At 36.0% G+C, this 27,695-nt stretch overlaps 1 protein-coding gene, 1 non-coding gene and 1 pseudogene across 2 annotated transcripts in view; 2 read left to right on the top strand and 1 right to left on the bottom strand.

The window, feature by feature from the left end:
- Positions 1-26,952, top strand: part of RNF149 (ring finger protein 149) — a 46,738-nt gene extending 19,786 nt beyond the window's left edge. Inside the window, 8 exon segments of the mRNA XM_037057273.1 lie at positions 4,427-4,677; positions 7,656-7,724; positions 10,859-10,941; positions 13,063-13,135; positions 13,137-13,160; positions 17,054-17,255; positions 25,125-25,268; positions 26,838-26,952. Coding sequence (XP_036913168.1) covers positions 4,427-4,677; positions 7,656-7,724; positions 10,859-10,941; positions 13,063-13,135; positions 13,137-13,160; positions 17,054-17,255; positions 25,125-25,268; positions 26,838-26,920 — 929 coding nt within the window. The 3' untranslated portion in view covers positions 26,921-26,952.
- LOC118994643 (ubiquitin-conjugating enzyme E2 L3-like) lies at positions 6,050-6,812 on the bottom strand (annotated as a pseudogene).
- Positions 25,342-25,457, top strand: LOC118994658 (small nucleolar RNA SNORD89). Its single transcript, XR_005068115.1, has one exon. It is a non-coding gene; the product is annotated as a small nucleolar RNA SNORD89 (small nucleolar RNA).
- Positions 26,953-27,695: the final 743 nt, after the last annotated feature.

Here is a 27,695-nt window from a genome sequence, read left to right as displayed (position 1 = left end):
TCTGAGTCTCAGTCTTCCCCTTAAGTCAAGCCCTCCCGTGCAGCCCACCAAGTTCAACACCCATCCCCACCCGCATGGTCTGCCCCGAGTTGCCGAGGCCTTACCAGTCTGGTTGTTCTGGTTGATTTTTTGTTTAATTCCTTGGTTGTTGGAGTTCCATGCAGTTTGATTTTCTGGCACTTTTGGTTATTTATTGATTTTAGATTGGTTGTTTTCCTCCTTTAGGTTGTGTGAGGAAACAAAGGGTTTCTACCTGCACCTCCATCTTGGCCAGAACTCTAAAAGTTATTAATTGAGACAGGTACATGTGGTTCCTTGTACTGGTCTTCCTACTTTAGTATGTTCCTGAAAACTTCCACAAAAAAAGAGCTTTATTTTAAAAAAAGGCTTTCAGCTTGTGAAGGTCCATATAATTATAAGTGATATAACTTACCATAATTGTTTCTGTAGTTGTTTTTCTTAGCTATTAGATGTTTATTTTCCTGAAGCCAGAAAATATCTTAGTCCTTGTTGTGTCTCCCAGTGATGACATGGTAGATTGTGTGAGTCCTGAGACAACTTCAGTACTTGTGAAGTAATACTTTTAGGTATAGGTCATATGATCAGCTCCCAGACAGGAGCCACTTAGAAGGATGCCCTTCTGGTGTTTTAGTAACTAAATATGATGGCTGAGGGCCACAGTGGATTTGCTACAGATTAAATTTCTCTGTAAGGTAAAATGGTGTTAAAATGTTTTTTAGTGTAATTCAAAAGAACATTATATATGTATTTTATTTTTTAAAGATTTGATTTTTAAAAATTTATTTTTAGAGAGAGGGGAAGGGAGGTAGAAAGAGAGGGAGAGAAACATCAATTGGTTGTGTCTCAAACGTGCCCACTGGGAATGAACCAGCAACCTTTTGCCTTCTGGGATGACACCCAACCAAATGAGCCACACCCATCAGGGCTATACATGTATTTTGAAATTAATTTTTGAATAGTAATATGTACACATGGTAGAGAATTTTTACTATGTCCAACTCTTCTCGCTGAGGCACTGGGGCCCTCAGACTCTTGGGTTGCCTTCCAGAGATAGTCTGTATTGTCATGACCATTTAAATCCCGGGGTCACACAGTTCTACATGTTGCTTTTTTTTCTTGTCTGTGTAGCTTGAGTGTTATCAGCATTGACAGAGACGCTGCCTCTGTGTACATTTACTTTGATTTATATAACTTTTCTTATTGATGGACATTTCGATTGTAATAGCAAAAACTTAGAAAAATCTTTGGCAATCAATATCTTTATAGATACCTCACATGTATATATGCAGGTATATCTATGCAATTAAGTTCTTGGATGCGGAGTCACTGGGTCAAAGAGACATGTGCATTTAAAAATCTTTTTGATAGCCATTACCCTCCATACCAGATTGTAATAATTCACTATCTGGAAGTGTACAAGAATGCAGATTTGTGCTTGTTCTTGCCAGTGTAGTGTATCAGACATTTTTATCTTTACCAGTGTAATAGTTATGCTTTTATGTGTGCCACAACATTTTATATATCTAAAATGCATTCTTTGGAGGGAAACTAGGCAGGCTTTTTGGGGGTGATGAAAATATTATGGAATTAAATGGCAGTGGTTTCACAACCTTTGTAAATATTGCTTGGCCAAAAAGTTTATTCGTTTTCCCCCTAAGATGGTTCTAGTAGCACTTAGTTGTCTTTAACTTATTTGAAACAATTTTGTTAGATTCTATTGTGACAGCTGTCATATCAGCATGCATTTTTAAAAAAAACTTACCAAAATTGGTGAATTTTTATATAGTCATTTTCCTATCAAAGATGGAAGAAAATATACAATGTTTTCAGCATATTCTGCTTTATTATTTCAAGAAAGGTAGAACAACCGAAACAATAAAAGATTTGTGCAGAGTGTAGAGAAGTTGCTGTGACTGATCGAAATGTCAAAAGTGGCTTGGGAAGTTCCATGCTGGAGATTTCTCGCTGATTGATGCTCCATGGTCAGGTAGACCAGTTGAAGTTGATAGTGATCAAATTGAGATGTTAATTGAGAACAATCAATGTTATACCATATGGGAGATAGCAGACATACTGAAAATATCCAAATAAATAAAGCTATTGGTAAAAATGAAAAATGTGTCTTTTATTTTATATAAAAAACCATACAGACTTCTTGGCCAACACAATATACTAAAAGCCACTGAATTGTACCTTTTAAAAGGATGAATTTTATGGCATGTGGATTGTATCTCAGTAAAGCTGCTATTTTAAAAAATAAAACCCAGCCCTGGCTAGCGTAGCTCAGTGGATTGAGCACAGGCCTGCAAATCAAAGGGTTGCTGGTTCGATTCCCAGTCAGGGCACATGCCTGGGTTGCAGGCCAGGTCCCCAGTTAGGGGGGCCTGTGAGAAGCAACCACACACTGATGTTTCTCTCCCTTTCTTTCTCCTTCCCTTCCCCTCTCTCTAAAAATAAAAAATAAAAAAATCTTTAAAAAAATGCTTAAAAATAAATAAAACCCATTTCTATTTTTTTATGCACTCTGACTTCATTTACTTTTTCCCTATTCTTATAGGAAATAATTTTTTTGTTTTGTAATATTACATGTATTTTTCTCTAATTGGCCATTGTCTCTATTGATCGTGATTCCTTGATTTCGCTCTTTAGCCATGTAAAAAATTTGTATTTATGTATGGTTGGTCAAATCCTTTTTTTGTTTTCTTATTAGAACTTTGAAGTGCTTTTTCATATTTTGAAGGGTTTTTCTTCAATATTATATATATGTATATATATATATATTTAAAGATTTTATTTATTTATTTTTAGAGAGGGAAAGAGAGGGAGAGAAACATCAATGTTTGGTTGCCTCTCATGTGCCCCCTACTGGGGACTTGGCCCACTACCCAGGCATGTGCCCTGATGGGTAATTGAACCTGTGACCCTTTGGTTTGCAGGCTAGTGTTCAATCCACTGAGCCACACCAGTCAGGGCCAATATTATATATTTTTAAACCCCTATGTTTCTTATGGCTCTTTAAATTTTTTTCCTTTATTGATTTTACAGAAAGGGGAAGGAAGGGAGGAAAAGAAGGAGAGAAACATTGATTGGTTATCCTCTTGCATGTACCCCAACCCAGGGCCAAACCCACAACCCTGGCATGCAACCGTGGCCTTTTTGGTTTGCAGGGTGACACCCAACCAACTGAGCCACATTGGCCAGCGATTTACAGATCTTTTACATTTACTTTTTAAATATTTAAATCTTGGATTCTAAATTCTCAGAATTTATTTTGCCATACATTGTAAAAAAGGGACAATAGCCTTTTTTTCTTCAGATGATACCCAATTGACACCCCCGCGCACTATTTTTAAAAAATAATTCATTTTACCCCATTGATTTGAAATTCAATTTTTAAAAAATATTTTATTTATTTAGTTTTTAGAGAGAGGGGAAGGGAAGGAGAAAGAGTAGGAGAGAAACATCAATGTGCGGTTGCCTCTCATGTGTCCCCCAATGGGGACCTGGCCTGCAACCCAGGCATGTGCCCTGACTGGGAATCAAACCAGCGACTCTTTGCTTCACAGGTCCGTGCTCTATCCACTGAGCTACACCAGCCAGGGCCATTTTTATTATTTCTTAAATTCTTTTATGTTTTTGGATCTAAAGTCTAGATTTTTAATTCTGTCCTGATATTCTTGTCATATTCATGTTACTACGCACTGTTTTAATGACTTTAAATTAAAAGGCTTGTCCAGGTTTTACTGTTTAAAAGGTTTTCTTGATTATCCTTGATTATTTTTTCCTGAAGTGAACTTCAGAAGTGGGATTTTTAAGATTTTTAAGATCCTATTGACATTTTATGGTTATTGCATTGATAGTTCATGAAATTGATTATTTCATTCCTTTGCTGTTTCTCTTCTGTTTTGCCTTATGTTTGCTTGTGCATTCAAAGCAGTGTTAAGTACTAGTGATCATAGGAGTTCTCAGCTTGCCTCCCTAGGTGTAATGTGCATGTTTTAGGCATTATAGTCATAAGGGAAATTGGGCTGTATGGGGTTTTTTTTGCTTTTTTTATTACTGTGTTAGGTTTTACGATCTTAGAAATCATTTTTTTAATCTGTTGTGGAACAATTTAAATATCATTGTTGTTGCTCATCCTTAAAAGGTTTGGTGGTAGAATTCACCTATGAAACTGAGTGGGGCTGTTGCTTTTGAGGAGGTATTTCTTAGTGATTTATTCTACTTCTCATGTAATCAGTTTTTTCTCTTTGGGGGCTAATTTTGGTAATGTGTTTTTCTTAAACTTAACCATTTTATTAAAGTATTTGATTGTATATTCACAAATGAGCTATAGCACTCATTATTTATACAGAGCATTCTAATTTTGTGGTTTTTATATTGACTTCTTTGTTCTTTCTTACAGGAACAGGAAATATAGTGGTCATTATGATTAGCTACCCAAAAGGAAAAGAGATTTTGGATCTGGTGCAAAGAGAAATTCAAGTCAAAATGGCCATAGGGGTTGGCACCTGCCACATACAGGAGTTCATCAGTGGTCAGTCTGTCATGTTTGTGGCCATTGCCTTCATCACCATGATGATTATCTCATTAGCGTGGCTGGTATTTTACTATATACAGCTTTTCCAGTATACTGGCTCACAGTTTGGAAGACAGGTAAATATGGAAAACTTCTTATGTTTGCTTTTTCAAAGATAGTTTATAAATATTTTCCATATATATTGCTTGAAGTTGTATTGGACTCTATTCTTATTTTCATTTTCACTCATATATAATCTAAATATTAATATGACTTTTCTTTTTTTTAATTCTAAAGTCAATTCTTATTTCTACAAAAAGAAAGGCAGTCAAAACTATATAAAACACATGTAAAGGATATTACTGAGTGAGCTTCAAGTGGAGCTCAACTCTTCAAAGACTGTGAGTCCAGAGGGAGAAGGAAGGCTGTTTTATTTCTGGGCTGGGTTGGGCTGGCTTGGCCCACCCTGCTGCTTTGAAAAGAAGCAGCCAGCAGGGCTCCAGAGACCCCAGACTGGTGCTGGCCACAGCCGAGTACTGCCAATTCCAACCCTACAGAGTCAAACCATGCTGAGGGAGGGCTGAGATGGGGCTGCTGAGCTGAGGAGTTGGAGAGTGAGCTCTGTGGCACATTCGGATGGAACTTGCTGACAGGTGACTTGGAATTTCAAATGGTATTCTGGCTTCAGTGTTGTCTGCAGTGACCAACACATCTTCCATAATGGCTACAGGGAGGAGCACCAACCTTTGACCTCAGGAGCCTCTCTGATGAGAAATTCCTTGCACAAGCACAGTGCCCTCTGGCTGGCAGGCTCTCCCCTAGAGTGGTGGCAGACCTGATATTGCAGAGTTTTCCCAGGCAGGCCAGGCCAGGCCAGGCCAGGCTGGAGTTCAGTCACACACACAGACATGGGTTGCCATTTGATCCATGTTATTGTGGTAACATTGGCCAGGTTTTTACATAAGAGCTGGGCCTCCCTTTTCACAGCTTTTTTTTTTTAGGGGGGGTGGTGATAGTTTGCTTCTTTGAAAATTTTTTTTAAAAAGAATATTATAAATTGGAACCAGTAGAATTTGAACAAACTCCCACACTGGGCAGTGCAATATGGGAGAAGAGAAGCTACCAGACTGGACAGAGCTGTCTCCTCTTCTTTGTGGAGGAGACAGGACATGGGTCTGGGGAAGTGAATGAGTGAGAAATAAACTGAATGCAAGAAAGTGAGAGTTGCAAGGGCAGGGGAAGAAAGGGAATGACAACATTTTATGTTAAATCTTAAGGTCTAAATGTAAATTGAAGATTTGGGGTAAATTTGGACCAAGAAAAGAAACACCATTCTTTTAAAGTAGATTAAAGCAGTGATTTTAAAACAAAGAGAGCAGAACTAAAACATCTTAAATTCTTAATCCTTTCTTTACAGGTTACCTAAAACCACTTTTGCTTAAGAAAACTGTAGAAACTTAGTAACTGCCACAAGCGAACCCCAGGCAGTGGCACATGTCAGTTTTCCACAGAGTCCTGCTTTGGGAGATGTTTGAATGCACTGCTCAGGTCTCTGCTCACAGTGGCTGGAATCAATTGCAACAGATTTTAGTCCACAGGTCACTTTTCCCCATATTTCTTTGTAAACTCTTCAGGGTTCTTATAGAATTTTTTGCAGTCCTTAGAGTATTTTTAAGTCAGGTCAGCCCAGAGTGGGTGCTCAGGCTGGGGGTCATTCACCAGTGCTATGAGGGACTGGATTACTTGGTGAGTTTTGATTGCTGGCTTCCAGTTTTCAGCAGTAATTATCAGCAGACAGACCTGCCCCTTTTCATTGATGTTGGGGTGATAGATCTTTGTGTTAGATGTGATCTTCAGTGGTTTGAATGGGTACTCTGCTGAAAAGTTGATTTCCATTCTGAAGGCTCACTTATCATGCAGAGGGTTGTCAGGAACAATAAGCCCTTGCCAAGTCAGTAAATTAGCTTCATCAATCTGGATGTTATGGAACTTTTTCATTACACATTTGCAGATTTCTTCAAGCTCCTTCATCGGCCTCCTGCTGGCTGCCATCTTGGATCTGGTGATATGATTTTTCTGAAAATAACTTTTAAAATTAGAATATATAAAATTTTCTGTTCAGTGGGAAATTAGATATTTTTAAATACAGGTCACTTTTTGCATGTTGTGCTCCTGAAAGGAGGAACTCCTTGTCTGCAGAGGAACTCACTCTCTCAGCAACAGCAAAGAGGGGGGCAGTTGAAGAGCCAGGGGCTTCCAGCACAGACTTTGAATTTCACACTTTTCCTCTGTTGTCTTAAAAAGTAATCCTTCCTGACTTTGGTGGCATTAAATGGTCATGTTTGGGTAGTCTTCTACTTGATGACTAGGAAACCTCTTTTCTTTTAGGGAAGTTAATAGATGGTAACCCTATCCTCAGCTTGCTACTTTCTTTCCAATATTTAAACATACTAATTGGAATTGGGTTCTTGTTCAGATACGGAATTGAAAATAAGCATTGTTGTTAACCGCCCCCCACCCCAGCTTCCCCCATTTACTGTTTACATTCAGTATTATTTTCTAGTGGTTAGACAATCATACTTTATAAAATGTTCCCCTTGATATTTCCAGCACCCACTTGGCATCATACACAGTTATTACAGTATTATTGACTATATTTCTAATGCTGTACTTTACATCGCCGTCACTATTTTGTTAACACCAATTTGTACTTCTCTATTCCTCCACCTTTTTCCAACTCTTCTCCACTGTGGCAACCATAAGTCTGTTGTCTGTACCCTTGAGTCTGTTTCCGTTTTATTAATTTGTTTATATTTTTCTTTAAGATCATATGGTATTTGTTTTTCTCTGACTGACTCATTTGCGACAGTATGGGTAGATCTAGAAATTATTGTGCTAAGTGAAAATAAGCATTCTTGATCAAACAGGTCTTAAATTATATGTGCTTAGTCTATATATTAAGACAAGTGGTAATATTTAAAGTTATTTTCACTATAGTCATTTAACTTTGCTTTTTAAATGGAATTTTTCTATAAGCTACTTTATATTTTATGAATTTTTAAAATAGTGATTTTACATGAAATTTTCAATAATAATAATTTTTTTCCTGCCTAAGAGCCATAGAAAAGAAACCAAGAAAGTTATTGGCCAGCTTCCACTTCATACTATAAAACACGAAGAAAAGGTAATATTTTTGTGTTCTGTTTTGTTTTTGGTTTAGATTACACTGTATGCCTGTCTTTGTGTCTGAGTAATGCTTTTCAATCTGCTAAATTTACAGTATGGAACATGTGGAGTTCTAACTAGATTGAGTTAGCACTGACTTATTTTGTGTGTTCATTTTAAAGCAGGGTTGTCAGAAATAATTTTGTTGCATATGTGATGAGCCTTTCAGATGTACAGTAGCCAATGGCCGTACCTGGATACCAGAATTTAAATGAATTAAATTAAACTTAAAATGTAGTTCCTCCATCACAATAGCTACATTCAAAAGCTCAAATAAATCACACTGGCTGGCTAGTCACTGCCATCCTGGACAGCGCCAGTATGTTCATCATTGAAAAAACTTCTCCACCTGTTGTTGGTCAGACTCAGATGACTCTAAAGAAGATAAAGAAGAGGCTTGACCAGTGTGGCTCAGCTGATTGGGCGTTGTCCCATAAAGCGAAAGGTTACTGGATCGATTCCAGGTCAGGGCACTTGCCTTGGGTTCAGTCGTGGTTCAGGGTACATGGGAGGGGCAACCGAGTGATGTTTCTCTCTCTCTCTTCCTTCCTTCCCCTCTCTCTAAAAGTACATAAACTCTTGAAAAAGATAAAAAAGTTAAAGTCTCTACCACAGACCTTTGAAAATTTAAATTTGTCTATGTTGAATCTGAGACTCGGTGTTCTTCCTTTAATTATAGGGAAAAAATTTGTGGAGAAAGGGAGAAAAGATGTTTTTAAAAGTAGTTTTTTTATCAAAACAAACATTTTGACATGGTTAACCTGAGACTTAACAGGCCAAAATTATACCAGAGTTAAAGCATTTGTAGACTAGGACAGATCCTTAATCTAGACCCTCAGGTTTGAGAAGGTTGATTCCTTAAAAGGAAAACAGTTGCTAATGTAGTGAGTGATGTTTGTTCTTTTTAACAGTCTTTTGTGCCATTAATGTTAATAACCATATTGATGTAGTTGTGGATTGGTTCATTAGTTTTGATTTTTATTTTGTCTCATTAAGTTGTTGAGACTTAATCTATTCCCCCTCAATCTAGTCTCCTTCAAAAAAAAAAAAAAAAAAGCCCTGGCTGGCGTAGCTCAGTGGATTGAGCGCGGGCCTGTGAACCAGAGGATCGAGGTTCGATTCCCAGTCAGGGCACATTCCTGGGTTGCAGGCCGGTTCCCTGCAGGCCAACTCCCAGCAGGGGACGCACGAAAGGCAACCATACATTGATGTTTCTCTCCCTCTCCTTCCCATCTAAAGATAAATAAATAAATAAAATTAAAAAAAAAAAGAATTGCACTTATAGTATATACCTCTTCTTCTGACCTCCTTAAAGAATCAGAACAGAAATAACATTGACCTTTGACCCTTTGACTTAACTTTGGAATCTGACATTGATGGTTTGTGTGATATCTTTCATATTGATATCCCTGGCATTGTGTTATTGGCTGTCTTTCCTTCCCTAAATCCTTCACATTGTAGTGATAGTTGAGTTGTAATAGTTTGTGCAGGGTTTTTTGCCATGCAGGTGAACTGAACAGAAAAAGCTAAAAAAAAAAAAATGTTTTTCCATCGTAGGGGATAAGGTTAGCATCCAATTTATAAAACAAGGATCCTTGGGGAGAAAGTCTCCAGTGCTGAATGCCTATGACAAACTACATGTATTTGGTATAGCCAGTGACTTGATAAAAATGTAGTTTTATGTTTCTCTTGAAATAGTTCTTCTTTGCAAGGCAGGAATTCTCAGTCCTTAAATGAGAAGACATAGATTTATATGTAATAATTTACTGAGTTAAGTCTTTGAGAATGTAAGTATATTGATAGTATCTTCTCTCTTTACAGAACATTTTTGAAAATATGCTTTCATGCACTGTTTTTTGAAAGTTGTCAAAATAAGGTGGTTTAGAAAAGAAGTTTCATATGGTTCATGAGATATATACATGAATTTTCTGATGATTTTGTGTTTTAAACTTACATGGAAAAATGTTGTTTTCTTAAATCTGGAGACTAGTGTGTGTTTTCTGATTTTTCTCTTCCTGTGGACTCATTCACAGTAACATATAAGCTTGTCAATCATTCTTTAAAATGATTTCACCACTCTTGCATAGCATATGATAAGTAGTAAGTGATAATATTTACTTTAGTTGTAACATAATTTTTTAAGTTTTTATAAGGTCCATTTTAATATAGTCTTTGATAACCATATCTACATATAAAGTCAATTTTTATTGCTTGCTTGTTCACAAGTGATACACATGACTAAATATATTTTTTAAGTAATTATGGTGTAACCAAGTTCCATAAAATTAACTTGTTAAAGTTGCAGCCACCTACGGACATTGATTGGTGGTTCCTGAATCCCCATCCCAGAATCCTGAGAGTGAGAGTCTCACTGGTCTTTCTAGGTCTGCCCCTCCCTGCTTTGGTTGATGGGATGAGGCCAGGTGGGTGGATCCTCACTACTGAGGAAAATGTGGGGGTGGGGAGGCTTGACCCATCCATACATTCTGAGAAGTGGACATTTTGTCTTAAGACTGCTTTCACCCCCAGTTTTTGTTTCTTTCTACCTTTGTTAATTTGATAGATGAAAAAATGGTAACTTATTTCAATGTGTAATTTTTTAATCACTATTGAGATTTATTTGCAGTTATTTAGCCATTTGTATTTCTTTTGCAAGTTGTAACTGTACTTCAGCAAATTCTCATGAATATGCTCTAGTTTTTCTTTTTAATGATTCCAGAAAACAAGCAGCTTATTGGATATTCATTCTCTTTAGAAATTTTATCTTTGAAAATAATTAATTTTCCTAAGTAAAGCAAGCATTTGCATTTCTAAAGCCTTTAAAGCATGAACACTTAAAACCTGAACACTGGCCTAGTGTATAACTACTGTTCATGTCTGATTAGGTAGACAATGACATCTTTTTTCTTTTCAGCCAAATTCTTTAAATATTCTCTTGAAAGTGGTAAAAAGTAAATACCAAGTAGAAATTGTGTGTTTAGTTTTCGGTTATACCCATATAGATTAGAACTCATCACTGTTTTACCCAAGGTACAGTGAGTTTTACCAAGGATATTCTGTACACCCAGGTTAATACTCTCTCCTCTTCTATTTGGAATTGATGTTGATGCTGAGAATTGTGCAGTGTGTATTGAAAATTTGAAAGTGAAGAATATTATCAGAATTCTGCCATGCAAGTATGTTCTTTTTACCTCCTGAGATGTTAAAAGATTCAGATTTCCAGTGAAGAGTTTCATGTCTTCATGACACAAAGATCTTGCTATTGTGATGATCTCACAATCATCTTCAGGAAAGACGTTTTCCAGTCTTCAAGACTCCTATTTTATATAGCTTTAGAACTACTTTGCTTAGGACACTGTAGGTGAGACCTGTTGAGACCCATGATATATCTTTGTCATGGATGGGCTTTTTAAAAGTGTAAGGAGCAAGGAAACAAGCATGACAGGGGAAGGCCCTGGTTGAGGGCTAGAATAGGGTGGCAGAGAGGAGGTCAGGAAGGGCAGTGGTTTGCTATTATTTGCCCCCTAGGTTTGGGTTCTTTGGAGAGTTGCATAAAACAATATTCTTCTCCTTTCTCTAGGTACATTAGGGGCTTGGGGCTTTTTTAGCAATAGGAAGTTATATTTCCTTTTTAATAATGGGATAGTTTGATTATTTTCTTAAAAAACTGCTTTGTTTGCGTACAGATATACTAAATCTACATTATTAATACATTTAAGTATGATCAGTTTTAATTATACTTCACAGCTATTATTAGCCAAGTCATGAGATAATACTGGCAGGGTAGAGCAAAAGTAGGTTTACAGTTGCAAGTATATAAAGCACAGTTTATTCCTGTATTATTTATTTATTATTGTTTTATTTTCTGTACAACGACTGAAAACCCACTTTTGCCCCATCATATATACAATTACGTTTGCAAGTATTTTAACATATACAAGCACTTTATAGTAGATTGAGTTCTCAGTAATGTGGAGGAAATGAATAAACACCAGAATAACAAAAGTTTCCTGAATAAAAATACATAATTTAAATATATAGGCATTTATAGTAGGTTGGTGCGGTGGGTACTTAGTGAATGAGGGCAGTACTGGTTGATCACATCCTGTAGAAAATTATTGGAATAGAAAAGTATTTTTACTCTAGGTTGGTTTAAGAGGTCTTTCTGACTTAGAAATGTTGTTTAGGGTGCTACACAGAGAAGCACCAGATATATCCTGACAGCTGAGCTGGGGTTTGTACTTGACCCACATAAGCACACACGTGACAAGAAATGTGCATATTTCCTGGTCTCCTTAGGAGTTTCAATATTTTTACTCCATTTTCTTCTGTGCTTTATTTAGTGAAAGGTGAAAGATTAGAGTATATCTCCTGTGCTTTATTTAATGAATTTCCCAATAAGCCAATGTGTTTCTTTTATGTTTTTGTAAAAGTATTTCCTTTGAGTGAATCAGTTTCAGTTTGAAGATGGAAAGGTCAAAACAGAACTGAGCTAGGTTGTGTTATGTAATTAAGTACTGTTATTTAACTGCACCAGCAGATTATTGTATGATGAACAATTCCAAAGTATTTCCTGTCCCCAGCACTGTTGTAAGCAGTTTGTACATGTTTGCTCCTCAAAAGAGCCTGTGGTATAGGTGCAGAGAAGTTACAGAACTCTAGTTCAAGATCATAGCATCGAGTCACACAGCTGATACACACAACTGATATTTGAGCCTAATCTGTCTGGTCCAACACTGGTACACTTAACTCCTTATCTTCATCCCATATGAGCCAACAAAGACAAGTCAGTAAAAGAAGAAAATATGTACATGATTCTGTTTTTTTAATCTGAAGGTAGTAGGTGACTGTTACAGAAATATGTAGCACATACAAAAACATGTGACAGGAAATGTGCTTTCTAAAGCCTGCAACCCAAAGATGATTTCTTAATATTTTGCTCTATTTCCATTTGAATCATTTTATAGACTTATGTAAGATGCTATCAGTTTAGTATTAGTTTATTACTGTTTATTAGTTTACTATTGGTTTACTTATTCTACATTGTTCCTAAAGGCTTTAAAAAACACATAAAAACATAATCTAGCATAAGGTGAAAATAAACTATACTGTTTTTTTCTGGAATGAAGGGGAAATTTCCCTGTAAGATTCTGTTTAACATGGAAAATAGGATGGTAAGAATGTAGGGTAAGTGAATGTTGATTGGACATTATTCAACTTGTAATGAGAAGATAAGGTGGTAGAATGTGTTTTTTCCTTTATAAGCTACAAACATTGATTCCACCTAATTTTTTTAGGCATATTTTTCATAGAATGTGCATTGACCCATAGCTTTTGGATCACCGCACGTGTCCCATGTGTAAACTTGATTGTTATCAAAGCCCTGGGATATATGGTTTGTTAGATTTTTGTCTATATTCAGTCTTTGCCCTGGTTCTTCCTGAGGGATGTGATGTCGTCACTGACCAGAGGCAAGAGGAATAGTCTAAATACTCCTAACATCCTTCTGGTTCTCTGAAGAAATTTTCTTCTTCATTAAATTTGAATTAAGACATTTCAAAAAAAATTAATGAACTAAATTTGTGATTATAGACTAATATGCTTGATGTTTTCTTAGAAAGTTTGTGATTACTTAGAGCAATATATTTCGGTATAGTACATTGCAGAATATATATGTGTTGGCCAATCTTGTATAAACAAAAATTATGAAATGTTTGAAATGGAAAGAGCCCCAGATGTTTTCTGGCTCAAGGTGCACATCTTGCATATGAAGAAGTCAAAGACAATGCTTCCCGACACCAGTTCTATTGATTCCTGGGTTTTGGAGTCAAATACTATTGGGAAAATGTGTCCTGTATTGAATTTTGCTCCATTAGTTTGATACTTAAGATTTTCATAGTACCTTCCTCAGAAAACAGACACTAGGGCAAAGTGAGAGAGCACATAGTAGCAGCCAAGCCATGTGCCAAATGCCAAACACATTATTACATTTGCCCCTCACAGCCTTGTGTGAGGTAAGTACTGCAGTATCTCTATTTTGTTACTTAGAAACTTGAATTTAGGAGATGCTAACTAACTCATCCAAGGTCACAGTTAGTTAATGGGGAGTCAGTTTCAGAAACAAGTTTGTTTGCTTATTTCCAGGATCCAAGCTCTTAACTAGTCCTACCCTAAAGGGGAGACAGAGAGAAAGAAAACAGATTTTTTCTAGATTATTCTATTTTTTATCATTTTTAGAGTTTTTATATAATCAAATTAGTATCTCAAAATATTATTGATTAAATAGTAAATCGTTTTGGAATAAAGGTCTTTGAAAGAAGTAATGCAAATATAAAATATATTTTTCTTCTTGCTAAGCATAGTTTTAGTTTCTTCTAGTGTTTATTGTAGTTAGGAACTACATAGTTGGGTGTTTTTTTTTAAATAGTCATTTTATGCTTCTTAAAGCCATAATGCCCCTTAAGGCTGCAGGTCTACTTAAAGGTCTCTTACCTTCTAGCTTAGCATATCTGCAAAAGATAGTTGAGAGACCACTACCTTAATAACCCAACATAACTTCCTATGAATTATATTTTTCAAGTGTGAGTTCTGGAATGGCCTCATCATAGGTACAAAGAAAGGGGGAAGAAGGGTCAGCATTGAAGAACTGTCTTGTTTACATCTCATTTGCTTTGATACTAGAAAATTTGTCTTTTCTGTAGAAGTCTATAGTTTTTAATAATGACGACTCTGTGTAAGATGCTATAATATGCTTTCTTAGTGAGCTAGGCTCATCCCCTCTCTGCTCCAGGCAAGATGATGAGCCTTTCTAAGACAGATTTTACAAAGTAGAATCCAGGGAGCTTGACAGGTGTCTTCTTGGCAAATTTTTCCTTCTTCCTTTTCCCTTCCCTAGATATACTCTGAAGCTTATGTAAAGTAACTTACTTCATGAGTCAGTGATTTTTAACCTGCTTGATATTTCTAAAACTTTATATAAAAGGAATTTCACTGACAATTAGTATTAAGAGTTTAATCCTCATGAGTTTTGTTTTTGGAAATATAATTTATATATTGAAAATCAAGATTCTTCGTTTTACATAAAGTTGGGTTGTTTCCTGAGAATGTTAACTTCAGAAAGCTGGATGTATCCTCAGAAAGCTTAATATCTTTTTAAAAAACAGAGACCTGTGGTAACTTTAGATCAAACTCAGTAATTAACTTGTCTTTAATTTTTTCTAATCTTTTGACAAGTACGCCACTTTCTTTAGATCCATTGGCCCCCTCCTCTGTTGGATTCCATAGGTAGTTATGATACACTCTCATGTAGTAACTATAACTAGTTGTCATTTCCAAGAAAATGTCCCCAGTAGGAGAGTAGTCATCTGTCCTTCACAGAAACATCAAAGGTGGACCTGTGGTTTGCAGCTGTAACCACTTTGTTGTGCTATTTATCACTGTTGTTTTCATTTGGCAAGCATTTATCAAAGAATTGCTGTTTGAGGTGCTGATTTGAACTTGGCTCTGGGAAATCAGTGATGAATAAGACTCAGCCCTTCTACTCTGGGCCAGTAGGCCCAGACAGCCATTTTTATCCCAAACACAGCATGGCAGAAGAGGCTGTAGGAGTATGGAGGAAAGAGGGTTTTCTGTGCCAAATGCGTGTGGAGAGGGACAGGGAGTTGTTTTTTAGAGGGGCATCTAAGCTAGATGTTAAAGGATTTCTCTGAGAGATGAGTAATCTTCAGGGGTGTGAACATGTGGAGTTTGAGGCTGACAGGTGGTTAAGTTTGGCAGGTATTGAGAGAAATACCTGGAAAATACGATTAGGGTGGGCTGAGCAAATTTGGACATTATGCCAACTCAACAAAATTTGGTGTGTGGTATGTCAGGAGTTCTGAGAGTGTTCACTACTGATGAGAAGGCTGTAGTAGGCCCTGGCTGGTGTAGCTCAGTGGATTGAGCGCGGGCCTGCGAACCACACGATCACAGTTCGATTCCCAGTCAGGGCACATGCCTGGGTTGCAGGCCAGTTCCCAGCAGGGGACTCATGAGAGGTAACCATGCATTGATGTTTCTCCCCTTCTCTCCTTCCCTTCCCCTCTAAAGATAAATAAAATATTTTTAAAAAATTTTAAAAAAGAAGGCTGTAGTATATCACACAGTAGTCAGGAGATGTGGGGTGTTCTTCCACTTCAATGGAAGCAGCAGGCCAGCATGCCCTTGGCCCTGAGAACCCAGAGAAAGAGAAAGGGAAACAACAGTGCAGTGTGTTCACTGGAAGCAAAGGCGACAGTCTTGGGCAAGGCTCACTGTAAACTCACAGTCACCCCTCATATCATAAGTCATCAGCAGTTTCATTTAATCACAACAAAGCTTTGATTTTAACATTAATCAAACATTAATCTGACATTATCCAAAAGGTTTCGGATAGCCGCCAAATTTTGAGACTTTTAATGTAGTAATCATCCTAGAGTCTCAGCCCTTACTTTTTTTATTTTATTTACTTCTTTAAAGCAGCAGATAGAAGAGGAGGGAAGTTTGAGGAAAATTGACAGCTAATATTTTTAAGTGAATGAAAATCCAATCTGAAGCCCTGTGTTGTTCAGAAACCTTTATTTCTGAAACCCTGTTGCCTCACTGTAAAACAGTAGAACCGTTCCAGGCAGTGATTGCAACTCATGGCCAGGGCCAGAGGTGATCTGCAGCAGACAACCAGGCTAATTTCCACTATCAGTTCAGGAAGGCAGCAGTTTGTAACAACACTTCACTTTCTTTTTTTAAAAAAATATATATATATATTTTATTGATTATACCATTACAGTTGTTCTATTCCCCCCTTCATTCCCCTCCACCCTGCACACCTCCTCCCCCCTCTCCCCCCCTTTGTTAATAAACACGTCTCAAGTTCTTTAGATTCTATATTTCCCCTACTATTCTTGCCCTCCCCCCTATCTGTTTTCTACCTACTGTCTGCTATTTTCTGTACCTTCTCCCCACTTCTCCTCCTCCCACTCCCCTGTTGCTAACCTTCCATGACAACACTTCACTTTCTGTCAACAAATAGTTTAAACAGTGGCATTGCTTATATTAAGGGGAAAATGGTTTTTAGAATAAAAATGTTTAGGTCCTGGAAGGTTGCTTATTGAGAAGTAACTCATTGTTTGATTATGCTAAATGAAGAAGACATCAGTGTACTTTTTGCCATATTCTGTGGATAAGTAAACATTTTCTGTGAATTATGAACAAAAGTTGATAAGCTTTTATTGTGTTAATTAGAAAAGACATTCTTTTGTGCTACCTCTCAAGAGAGAGCTTGAAGATGTCCAGGAGATGTCCACTCCAGAATCAGCCCCTGGAAGTGCTTTGGCTGCAAATTTGATTATTACTGTACAAGACAGTGACAGAAGTGACAGGAGTAATTCACTATCACCCTCCAGTAATGAATCCATGCCACAGGGTGATGTACATTTTAAAGAAGATGCAGGTTTAAACACAGCCTTACAGGTAGGTAGTTGCAGATTATAAAACAAACTGACATTATTAATCATTGAAAGAAAATGAAAAACATAAAGGAAATACCATTTTAATAAATATCTTTTAGAAGTTTTTGGTGTTTAAGGGTGGGGAGAATGTGTTATTAGGTAACATGTTTTATTTTCCTTAGTGTATGAAGCTCTTTTCTGTATCAACAGGTACATCATTTTATTTTTATTTTTTTAATTTATTGACTTTGAAAAGAAACATCAACTTGTTGTTCCACTTATTTATGTATTTATTGCTTGATTTATGCATTATTAGTATGTGCCCTGACCAGAGACTGAACCCGCAACCTTGACAGATCAGGATGACACTGTAACCAACTGAACTCTCTGTCCAAGGCTCTAGATACATAAGTTTTGTATATCTGCATAGTGTCATATTTGGGGTTTACAATAGTCATTTCTTCACACCATGCCCTGTTGCTGACCTTTTTCAGTTACACTTTCATTATGCATATGTTTACCACATGCTTGTTTTCTGTCATTCTCATAGGTAAAATAGAGTAAATCATATTTTTAAATTATTGAGATTACCTTCTTTTCATATTTGTTGGTCATTTTTTCTTTTATAAATTGTTTCATTCTTGGCTTATTTTTCTGTAGAGAAACTGATTTTTCATACTGATACCAAGAACATTTTGGTCTTTATTATATGTATTATATATATCATCACCACCACCCCAATTTCTGTATCCTTTGACTTTCTGATGTGTTTTGCTTAGATATAAATTTTAGATTTTTATCTAATATTTGTGATTTTGCATTTTACATTTAAATATTTAATCCACATAGTTTAAAGGGAGATTGAGCTAATCTGTTTTTCCCCAAGAGTTTAACCAATTATTCTAATATTATTTAGTGAATAACAATTATTTATAAATAATATGTTTTGAGATTTGCAAGACAACACAAATTCCTTCATCTTTTTTCTTTTTAAAAAACCTCTGGCCTGTTCTGCGTTTTTTAAGATTAATTTTGACTGTGGTAATTGTTTCCTTGATATGGTGGCCCTGATAGCAGGACAGTAAGCAAGCCCTGGCAGTAATGTCATTGAGGTTATACTACCTGCCTAAATTTAATCTTCCTTTTGTGTATTTGTTTCCTGAATTGGACCTAAGTTACTGTATTTCTTTTTCTCATTTTTATTATTATATAGTTTCTTTACCTTCTAAGTTTAAATATGTACATAAAATGTAAATATATAAGGAATTCACTAAAATCACTATTAACAATTACTGTTTAACTAAAACTTGTAAGCAGTTATTTGAAAATGAGTCTTCGTTACTTTGGGGATATCTGGTTTATTTACCCAGATTTGGAGGGAAAAAAGGAGTAAACTTTTTTCTTTCCAAATCTAGCTAAAATACTGTCTTGTATCTCTCTTTGAACTTCCCATACAGGCAATATGGGGTTATTCGTATAGTCAGTTTTTCTTTTGTTTAAAATATATTTTCAATTAAAAAATAACTTTTCCTGCAGTCCTAAAGATAATGTGAAATTTAATATGGTGTTTCATTTGTTTGTCTACTTAATAATTATATGTATTTCTCATGTCATTGTCCTTTTAGCCCAGGTCTACACTGTATTATTTAAGTGCTGCTAGAACATTACAGTAACTAGCATAGTTTTCTGAAGTCATAGAACATAGTCATAGTTTCTGTTGATTTCTTTTGCACTGATGACCTTCATATAATGTCACTGGTTTGAGTATATTGACAAAAGTTAGGTAGCATTTGCAGAAGGGCATTGAGATTTTAAAAGCCTCTGATTTCTTTCTTTTTTTTTTTAAAGATATTATTTATTTGTTTTTAGACAGAGGGTAAGAGGGAAAGAAACATCAATGTGTGGTGGCCTCTAACACCCCCACTGGGGACCTGGCCTGCAACCCAGGCATGTGCCCTTACTGGGAATCAAACTGGTGACCCTTTGGTTTGCAGGTCACCTCTCAATTCACTGAGTCACAACAGCCAGGGCTGACTTCAAGATAACAATTTTCACTGTAACTTAGAAATTCGTGCTGTTTTTATCTAGAAAAGTCAACTTTTCATAGCATGTACTGTTGGAGGGTATAATTCTAAAGCATATAATCATGGAATAACTTATCTTAATTTAACAATGCCATGTGGTTTCTTTTGATTTTTTATTTCCTATTTTGTTTGGATAAAATAAAATTATTTTGTATTCCATGAGTGTAGATTGGTATAAAAGAGGTAAAAACATGTAAGTTTTAAGTATTGGAAAATTAGCATAACCGGTTAACCTAATCTCAGAAAACAAAGTCTTACCTCTTAGGGGGAAGATTTTTTTATTGAATTCTTATTATTTTGATGTTGTCAAAGCAATGTCTAAAATATGAATTCCCAGAGGTAGTAAAACTGAATTAATTAGGACTTTACTGCTTTATAGCATGTAAAAACAAAAATTTAATGGAAATTTAAAAATTTTTCGGGAAACTAGCTACTTCAGAGAGGAAAGACTTGCCCTTTAAAAGGGTTGTTTGCGTCCTGGCTGGTATAGCTCAGTGGATTGAGCACGGGCCTGCGAACCAGAGGATCGCGGTTCGATTCCCAGTCAGGGCACATGCCTGGGTTGCAGGCCACTCCCTGGCAGGGGACACACGATACATTGTGTGTCCTCAGCAGAGGCAACCATACATTGATATTTCTCTCCCTCTCTCCTTCCCTTCCCCTCTAAAGATAAATAAATAAAATATTTAAAAGGGTTGTTTGCTTATTTACAGTGTAATTGCAGTAGACATGAACATCTTTATACTTTGAATGAATATAGGAACATTTATATGATTATGTGCCAAACACTGCTTCTTAATATTTTGATAGGCTAAAAAAAGTTACAAGACTAGGGAGGTTAGCAAAATTGCCTTTCTCACTAAACATTCTACCATTCATGAGTCCTTCCCTTGGTTCCAATGAATGAAGTTTTATTATTTACATTTCATTCTGTGGCTTGGGTTTATTTTCTAATAAACACCAAGAAGAAATTGGACTTTTTAAAAAATTGCATTGCAAAAGTATTTCATTGGAACATTTAAGTAAATAGTACTTTAATTACTTTATTTAAAAATAAAGTAACTTTTTATACTATTGCAATTTGTTTGGAAAACCACTTTGTAATAAATATTTAAATGGTAAACATATACTTTGTAATGTATAAAGTTTACAACAATGAGGGGATACCCCCCTAAAACAGAGTTTATTGATAAAAAACTGTATATGTATTCTTACATGTTTAAATTTCAATCACCTTCAAAGCACTCTCCATTTAATGTAATACACCTATCAAGATATTTTTTCCACTGCTCAAAATAGTTTTGAACTCATTGATTTTGGTGCTAAAAATTACTTCTGCCATTTTTATTTCACCTCTTCCACCCCGGCAAAACATTTCCCTTCGAGGACTTTTTTCATTGGGTGAGATTGGGTGAATAAGGATGATGATGCACAGGGGTCATGCCATTTTTCATCAAAAACTGCTAAACACTCAGCATGGTGAAAACTTGTAAGGAAGGTGTGCTTGTAAATCACCCATCATGAAACGGACAAACACACGAGTCTTCAAAATTGTGCTGCAATGAAAAAAAACCTTGCCTGCTCTCCATTTTTAAGATTAATCTTAAAATCATTTTGCCAAGTAACAAAAAGTCCTATCAGAATTTTTATTGTAATTGAATTATTTTATAAATTATTGATGCTTCTGATTTTAAAATTGGCCATCCTAGAAGAGGAAGTATGTTTTTTCCAAATTCATAATATTCAAACTGAACCAGTTTCTCATTTTTTTACATGTTTAGGCTATGTGAGGAAAAGATAGAAATTTTAGAACTTAAGTTTTAAATGGGTACCTGAGGAAAAAAGACTGCACTGTGGAAGGAAAGGAAGGCTGTGATTTTCAGAGAATTACAAAGTTGGGAGGTCAATCTCTAAAGGCATTCTAACTAGCTCTCTAGCCTCCTGCTTGGAATAAACCACCGTACAAGGCAATGCCTTTGTTTATACACAACTCTTATTTTTAGGAATTCCATTGTGTTGAGCCAAAGTGCATACCAATGTAATTTATGCCATTGCTGGCAGTCTCCAGAAAGGAAAGGAAATTTGCTTCTCTAGTACTTGGCCACCCTTGAGATATGTAAATACAGATAAAACTTGTATCCTGACTAAACATCCTTCAAAAGTAGTCTCCTGCCCTGGCTGATGTGGCTCAGTGGATTGAGTGCTGGCTTGCAAACCAAAGGGTCACAGGTTCAATTCCCAGTCAGGACACATGCCTGGGTTCCAGGCCAGGTCCCCAATATGGGGCACATGAGAGGCAGCCACACGTTGATGTTTCTCTCCCTCCCTTCCCCTCTCTCTAAAAATAAATAAAATCTTTGAAAAAGACAAAAAGTGGTCTCCAGGTTTTTCTTCATTCTTATTACCTGTAGTGCATTATTTTGTCAGGGTTCTTCCTCAAATGCCCTCTTAACCTAAAATAATATAATTTCAAACAATTGAAATAAACAGTTGTTTCAAACAATAGAAATAAAATTGTGTAAAAAGAAACTAGGTTACAAAATAACAGTGGTAGATCACACTCATTGGAGAATGTGTTTCTCTCGTTAGTTTTCCTTCCATTGTCCAGTTTACCTTGCACTTAGCTCTAATGTAGGTGCGTTCAAGTATTTGGTTCTTCATTTAAGGAAGTATTCTATTTTTAAAAACCTTTTGTGCTGAAATTATTTTGGACTCCTTTGCGTAGTAATTACACTTACAGGATTTGAATACGAGATTTTCTTCCAAGACACTTTCACCTCTCTGTGCCTCAGTTTCCTCCTCTATGAAACGGGGACAATATATAGTGTCTACCTCGGGTCAGTACATACTGCCTGATACACGGTTGCTATTGTTTTCATGGGCAGTGACCTCCTCAGCACCACCACTAAAGCTACTTGTTTTACTTTGGAAACATACTCTTACACCAATTTGGATAGCATCATATTTTTATGGCACCTTGCTAATCAGATTAATGTTGATTAGGCTAATCCTGGAAAGCATCTCATACTACGTATGACTTGACTGTCTGGAATGGGTTGCCATTTTTACATATAAGCTTTATTTAAAATTTTTTTGTAATTTGTTGCTTGAATTACAATCTCTGAGTAATAGTGTTCATTTAATTAAAGTTCAGAATATGCCAACTGACTAATGGCTTTTGTTGCTTTGTTGTAGAAAGGGGTAGGAGCAGCCTTCAGTGTGGAGGACCCATCTTCTAGCACATTAGCCACTGACAGCAGCATGGACAGAAGGGCTTTGAGTTAAAGGACATTTTTTAAAAATTTAGCACATAGTTTGTATATTTGAAAATAATGTACATTCTTTTACCTTTCATGTTCTGATTTGTTATACAAAGGTCTAAGATACTTAATCTTAGACACTTTTTGATTAGTGTCATATTTACCTACCAAAGTGTACATTTACAATAAATAAGGTTATTGCAGACTATTTACAGAAGAGACAACTAGGGAAGGCATGCTAATGTCAGGATGGGCAGTTTTTCTAAATACTAGACTAGTTACTATGGTACTATATAAAAAAGGTTAATCCTGTCTCTCAAGGGTGGTTTTATACTAAGCACACTGAATTTGGACTAGTTGAAACAGAACTGTGTAATTAAATTCCATAAATTAATCACATTGATTTTCCCTCGAGGTAAGAGATTTTTAAGAACATTAAACTTGTAAATAAGATGAAATCACAGTGGATTGAGCGGGGGCCTGCGAACCAGACGATCGCAGTTCGGTTCCCAGTCAGGGCACATGCCTGGGTTGCAGGCCAGTTCCCAGCAGGGGCCAATTCCCAGCAGGGGATGCACGAGAAGCAACCATACATTGATGTTTCTCTTCCTCTCTCCCTCCCTTCCCCTCTAAAAGATAAATATTTTTTTAAAAAAGATGAAATCAGCCCTGGCTGGTGTAGCTCAGTGGATTGAACGCGGGCCTGCGAACCAGAGGATCGCAGTTCAATGCCCAGTCAGGGCACATGCCTGGGTTGCAGGCCAGTTCCTGGCAGGGGACACGCAGTACATTGTGTGTTTCCGGCACAGGCAACCATACACTGATATTTCTCTCCTTCTCTCCTTCCCTTCCCCTCTAAAAATAAATAAATAAAATTTAAAAAAGGATGGCAAATTTAAAAAAAAAAGATGAAATCAACAGCTTCCTGGCACGTTGGTATTATATATAGATTTCAAAACCTGAGAACACATTTCCATTGTTGTATTACCTAATGTCTGTGACACTTTGGTGGGAAGTTTGTTCATTTTTTCCAACAAATAAAAATAATAATAATCTGTATTTCACATGAGCATTAAGTTCTTCATTACCTTGTTAGGAAATCAAGTAGAGAGACTGATTTTCTTTGTAAATGATGAATGTAATAGATTGGTTCTAATTACAATTTAACATTTATAATTAAAAGGGTAAAGGATGGAGACTTTTTGATTATTGTAACAAAATAAGCAAGTAGCCAGTTTCATTAATTTTAAAGCAGACTTAGTGACCATGACCTTGTTTAATCATCTTTTTAAAAAAATTTTATTGTTCTTGTAAGTGAAAGGAGTATGCAAATATAAAGCATTTGGAGATTGTTATACAAAGTGATTGAATAAAGACACACACCCTGCTTTTCTATCACTTTGTTAGAGCTGGAAGTTGAGGAGGATGAGAGAAAAAAACTTTTTTTATTGATATTTTAGGGAGAGATTTGTTGTTCCACTTTATGCATTCATCCATTCATTCTTCTTTTTTTCGTCCATTCATTCTTGTATGTGTCCTGGGGATCTAACCTGCAACCTTGACATATTGGGATGACACTCTAAACAAATGAGCTACTCCACCAGGGCGGAGTTATTTTTTTTAGAACTTGAAATTGTAGTCATTTGTTGTTTTGTTTCCAATTTGCTGTTACTCATGTGTATCTTTTTTTGTGTGTGGGTAAAAATAAATGTTTAGTGAGAAAATATATTTGACAAAGTTTAAAGAATGCATTCTTAGAGCTGTATCTAAGATATAAAGTTTTAGATAGCTAATTTTTTTCAAACTATTTACCACACTTTGATTGTAGCCACTCATAGTGAATTGAAATATTTAATGAGTAAAGTTTTTTACTGAAGTAAACTCTGGCCAGATTTCAGTTTGAAGAACTATTAAAATAGAAAATGAGTTGTACTTTGAACTCTCATTTAAACAAACAGCCTCAAAGTAAGTTTTCATAATAGTCATCATCTTAAAATCTGCCTTGTCTGGTTCATTGTGAATAGGAAAAATGTGTCCTTGGTTTTATATCAAGTAAACCATTTGTACTTTAAGAAACATACTAGGGAGAAATGACCTAACAATTTTTTCCAGTAGCCAATGAAGCTGACTTCTAAAAGGATAGTATAAGGTCATAATCAGGGACCATCAGATAATAGCTTTCCTTAATTCAAAAGTTTGAACACTAAATTATGAACAGAAGAGATGATAAGAACCGAGGTCTCATCTCTAGAAACACAGATCCTTAACAGCAGAAAAAAATAGAAGATAAACTCTTCATTCAGTATTTCAAAAGGAAAAAAGTTTCCTTTGGTAGGTATTTTATAAGATGGAAATAAATAGGAAGAGTCAAATACTACTAGAATTTGAGCTGAAAACATAAAAGTTGAGAAATTGCTGGAAATATAGAGAATGTAAGTGAAAAGAGTATATACTAAATCAGATTATTATGTATGGTAGTATAATCATTTTCCTTCTAACAATTGTCATAAAAGCTGTTTGTTCACAAATAATGTAGTTTTAACTTTGAAAGTTGGCAGGTGGCCTATGAAAAAGGCAGTGTCCATGAATGTGAAGCATCCAACGTGGCCCCCTGCCTGCCCACGAGCTGCTTTTGGGTGCGCCTTCAGAAACCAGGAAAGTCTGGAGGAGAAGCGTGGAAACAGCACCATGTCAGGTAATTCCCTGCATGCTGTCTTTTTAGGGATCTTGACTACAAAGCCTTTCCAGAAAGCTTGCTCCCTGTAGTTACTGAGGAATGATGACAACAAAAGGCCGAATTGCAGTGCTTCCATCAGCAGTTTGCTCTCTCTGTGGGAGCACCATGACAAAATCTCCTGAAGCGAACCATTGGTCTGACCTCAGTAACAGGGTGGAAGCTTCATGCCTTGGGCTACCTTTCCAAGAAAGGCTCTAAATAGCTCAGGTATTTTGAAGGAAAAATAATCAGTGTATCTTGGACAACACTAGGCCTTAAATGAATAACAAAGGTCTCTCTGTGTACTTTGTACTAGCTGACTCAAAGACAACTGGAATCATAAGGATAATAAACCTTCAAGAACAGGTGTGTCCTCATCTGGATGAAGGATCCAGTGTAACCAAATTTCCCAGTTAAGATAGCTTAATTTGGCAAATTTCTTCTTTTAGCACACTCACATTTATTTCTTCAGTGAATGGTGAGATTAAATCAGTATTACTGATTTAATTATTACTACCTTGAATATTTTAAGGGAATTGTATATTAGTTAAGAGTTTCCTTGATGTAAACCCTATTTTCTGATTTACAAAGCACAAGATGTTGGTCTGAACCAAAATGAGTCTTGTGGCATAAAATATGTTGTGCTTCCATGAGAAAAGCCACCTACACCTTTCCTAGTTTTTGAAGTTTTAAAAATACTTAAAGCATTTCACTTTCAAAAACACTCATACATGTATTAGTTTAAAAGTGAAATTTTTAGTGTCTTAGTCATACCACTGGAAATTGACAAAGTATTAACTTACAAATTGAGAAAAGTACTACATTAATTTAAAAGTAATATAACACTAAAAAGTCAATCCATTCTTTTTTGATGAGTTGTAGGTTTGTGTAATGGGCTAACGGGAAATTAGCCCATTAGCTAATTTGTGTAATGGGCTAATGAGAAATCTGGGAACCCCATTAACTTCTCTGTACTGATTGCAACATTGTTGAATCCCAGTATTATCCCAGTGCTTTTGGAAGTGGGTTGGGGTTTTTCCTGAAAACAGCACTGCAAAGAGGAGATAGAAAATGAAATCAGCAAAAATGTCTTTAGGTAGATGTAAGAATTTTAATGAATGTGTAAAGAGGTTTTCCATTCATTAGTTTTCCAGATACCCTTAAAATGTGATCTTAAAGGGGTATCACTGAAAATTTTATTTAAAATATTGGGTGGGGCAAAAGTAGGTTTACAGTTGTCATACGAAAACTACAGAGTTCTGTGTAGTTTCCGTATGACAACTGTAAACCTACTTTTGCTCACCCAGTAGGTATGTATATGTAATCCCTCATTCTCCATGGGAAGGTGAATCATTACAGAATAAGATGGTGTGTGCTGCTTAAAATTATGTGAAAATATACTCAAGAATAAAAAGTGATAACCATTTTTGATGCCATTTCTTAACATGGTTTAAGTGAATAACTGTTAAAGAAAACTGTTTGAAATAGTTGTATTTTAGGATCCCAAATATTCTTTTTGAAGTAACTTCTACGTCTTCTTTTCAACAGATGGTTTGAAGATACTAAAGCAAAAAACTGGAACTAGAAAATCTGGAGAATTCAAGATGTGTTTAAGACAAAAGTTAAATTGAACTCATCTGAATACACTTAAAAGTTGATTGCACACACACACACACACACAAAAAAAAGTAAAAATCCATGGAAAGTTAATTGTGGTTACTGAATCCCAGGATTATATTTTCTTGTATTTCAGGTAAACCTTTCTCTGCTTTTAAACCTCTTTAATGAAAAACATTTTGCTGATGTTTTAAATATAAATCTTGAATCAGGTTTATGTATTATGTTCTATAAATATAACTACTGTCCTTTGTAAGCTATTTGAAATAAATTTGAAAGCCTTTCCTCTTTCAAGAAAACACCAATATTGTGATCTTGAGATGATCAGCAGCTATCACTCTATTCAGAGTCTGTGTCTGCGAATTTGCCTAAAATGTATTTGTAACCTGAAAATCAGTATGGGCAATACCTCTGCAGTTGTTTGTGGACATGTACAGAGCAGTAAAAATTCTAGTTGCCTGACACACATACATGCTCCAGTTGAGGAAGAGTCTTGTTTCAGCTCTCAAACTGTCAATATGTGACCTTCTCATGGTCTATTTATTGCCCCAGTTTGTACTTTTTGTCCATGGTTTCACATTTTAAAATGGCCCCCAAGTATAGTGCTTAAGTGCTCTCTACTGGTCCCAAGCACAAGGTTGTGATGTGCCTTACAGAGAAAAATGTATGTAAAATAAACTTTGTTCACACAAGAGTTACAGTGCTACTGGCCATGAGTTTAATGTTATCAGAGAATCAGGAGCCTAAGGAGGGTTGTTTCCAAGCAGTGACAGTGGTGGAAACTTTGCC

Source organism: Sturnira hondurensis, unplaced genomic scaffold (genome assembly GCF_014824575.4).
Source record: "Sturnira hondurensis isolate 20B ecotype Veracruz unplaced genomic scaffold, ASM1482457v3 Scaffold0009664, whole genome shotgun sequence".
Classification (NCBI taxonomy): domain Eukaryota; kingdom Metazoa; phylum Chordata; class Mammalia; order Chiroptera; family Phyllostomidae; genus Sturnira; species Sturnira hondurensis.
The sequence above is the reverse complement of the archived record's forward strand: the minus strand, read 5'-3'. Positions and strand labels throughout refer to the sequence as shown.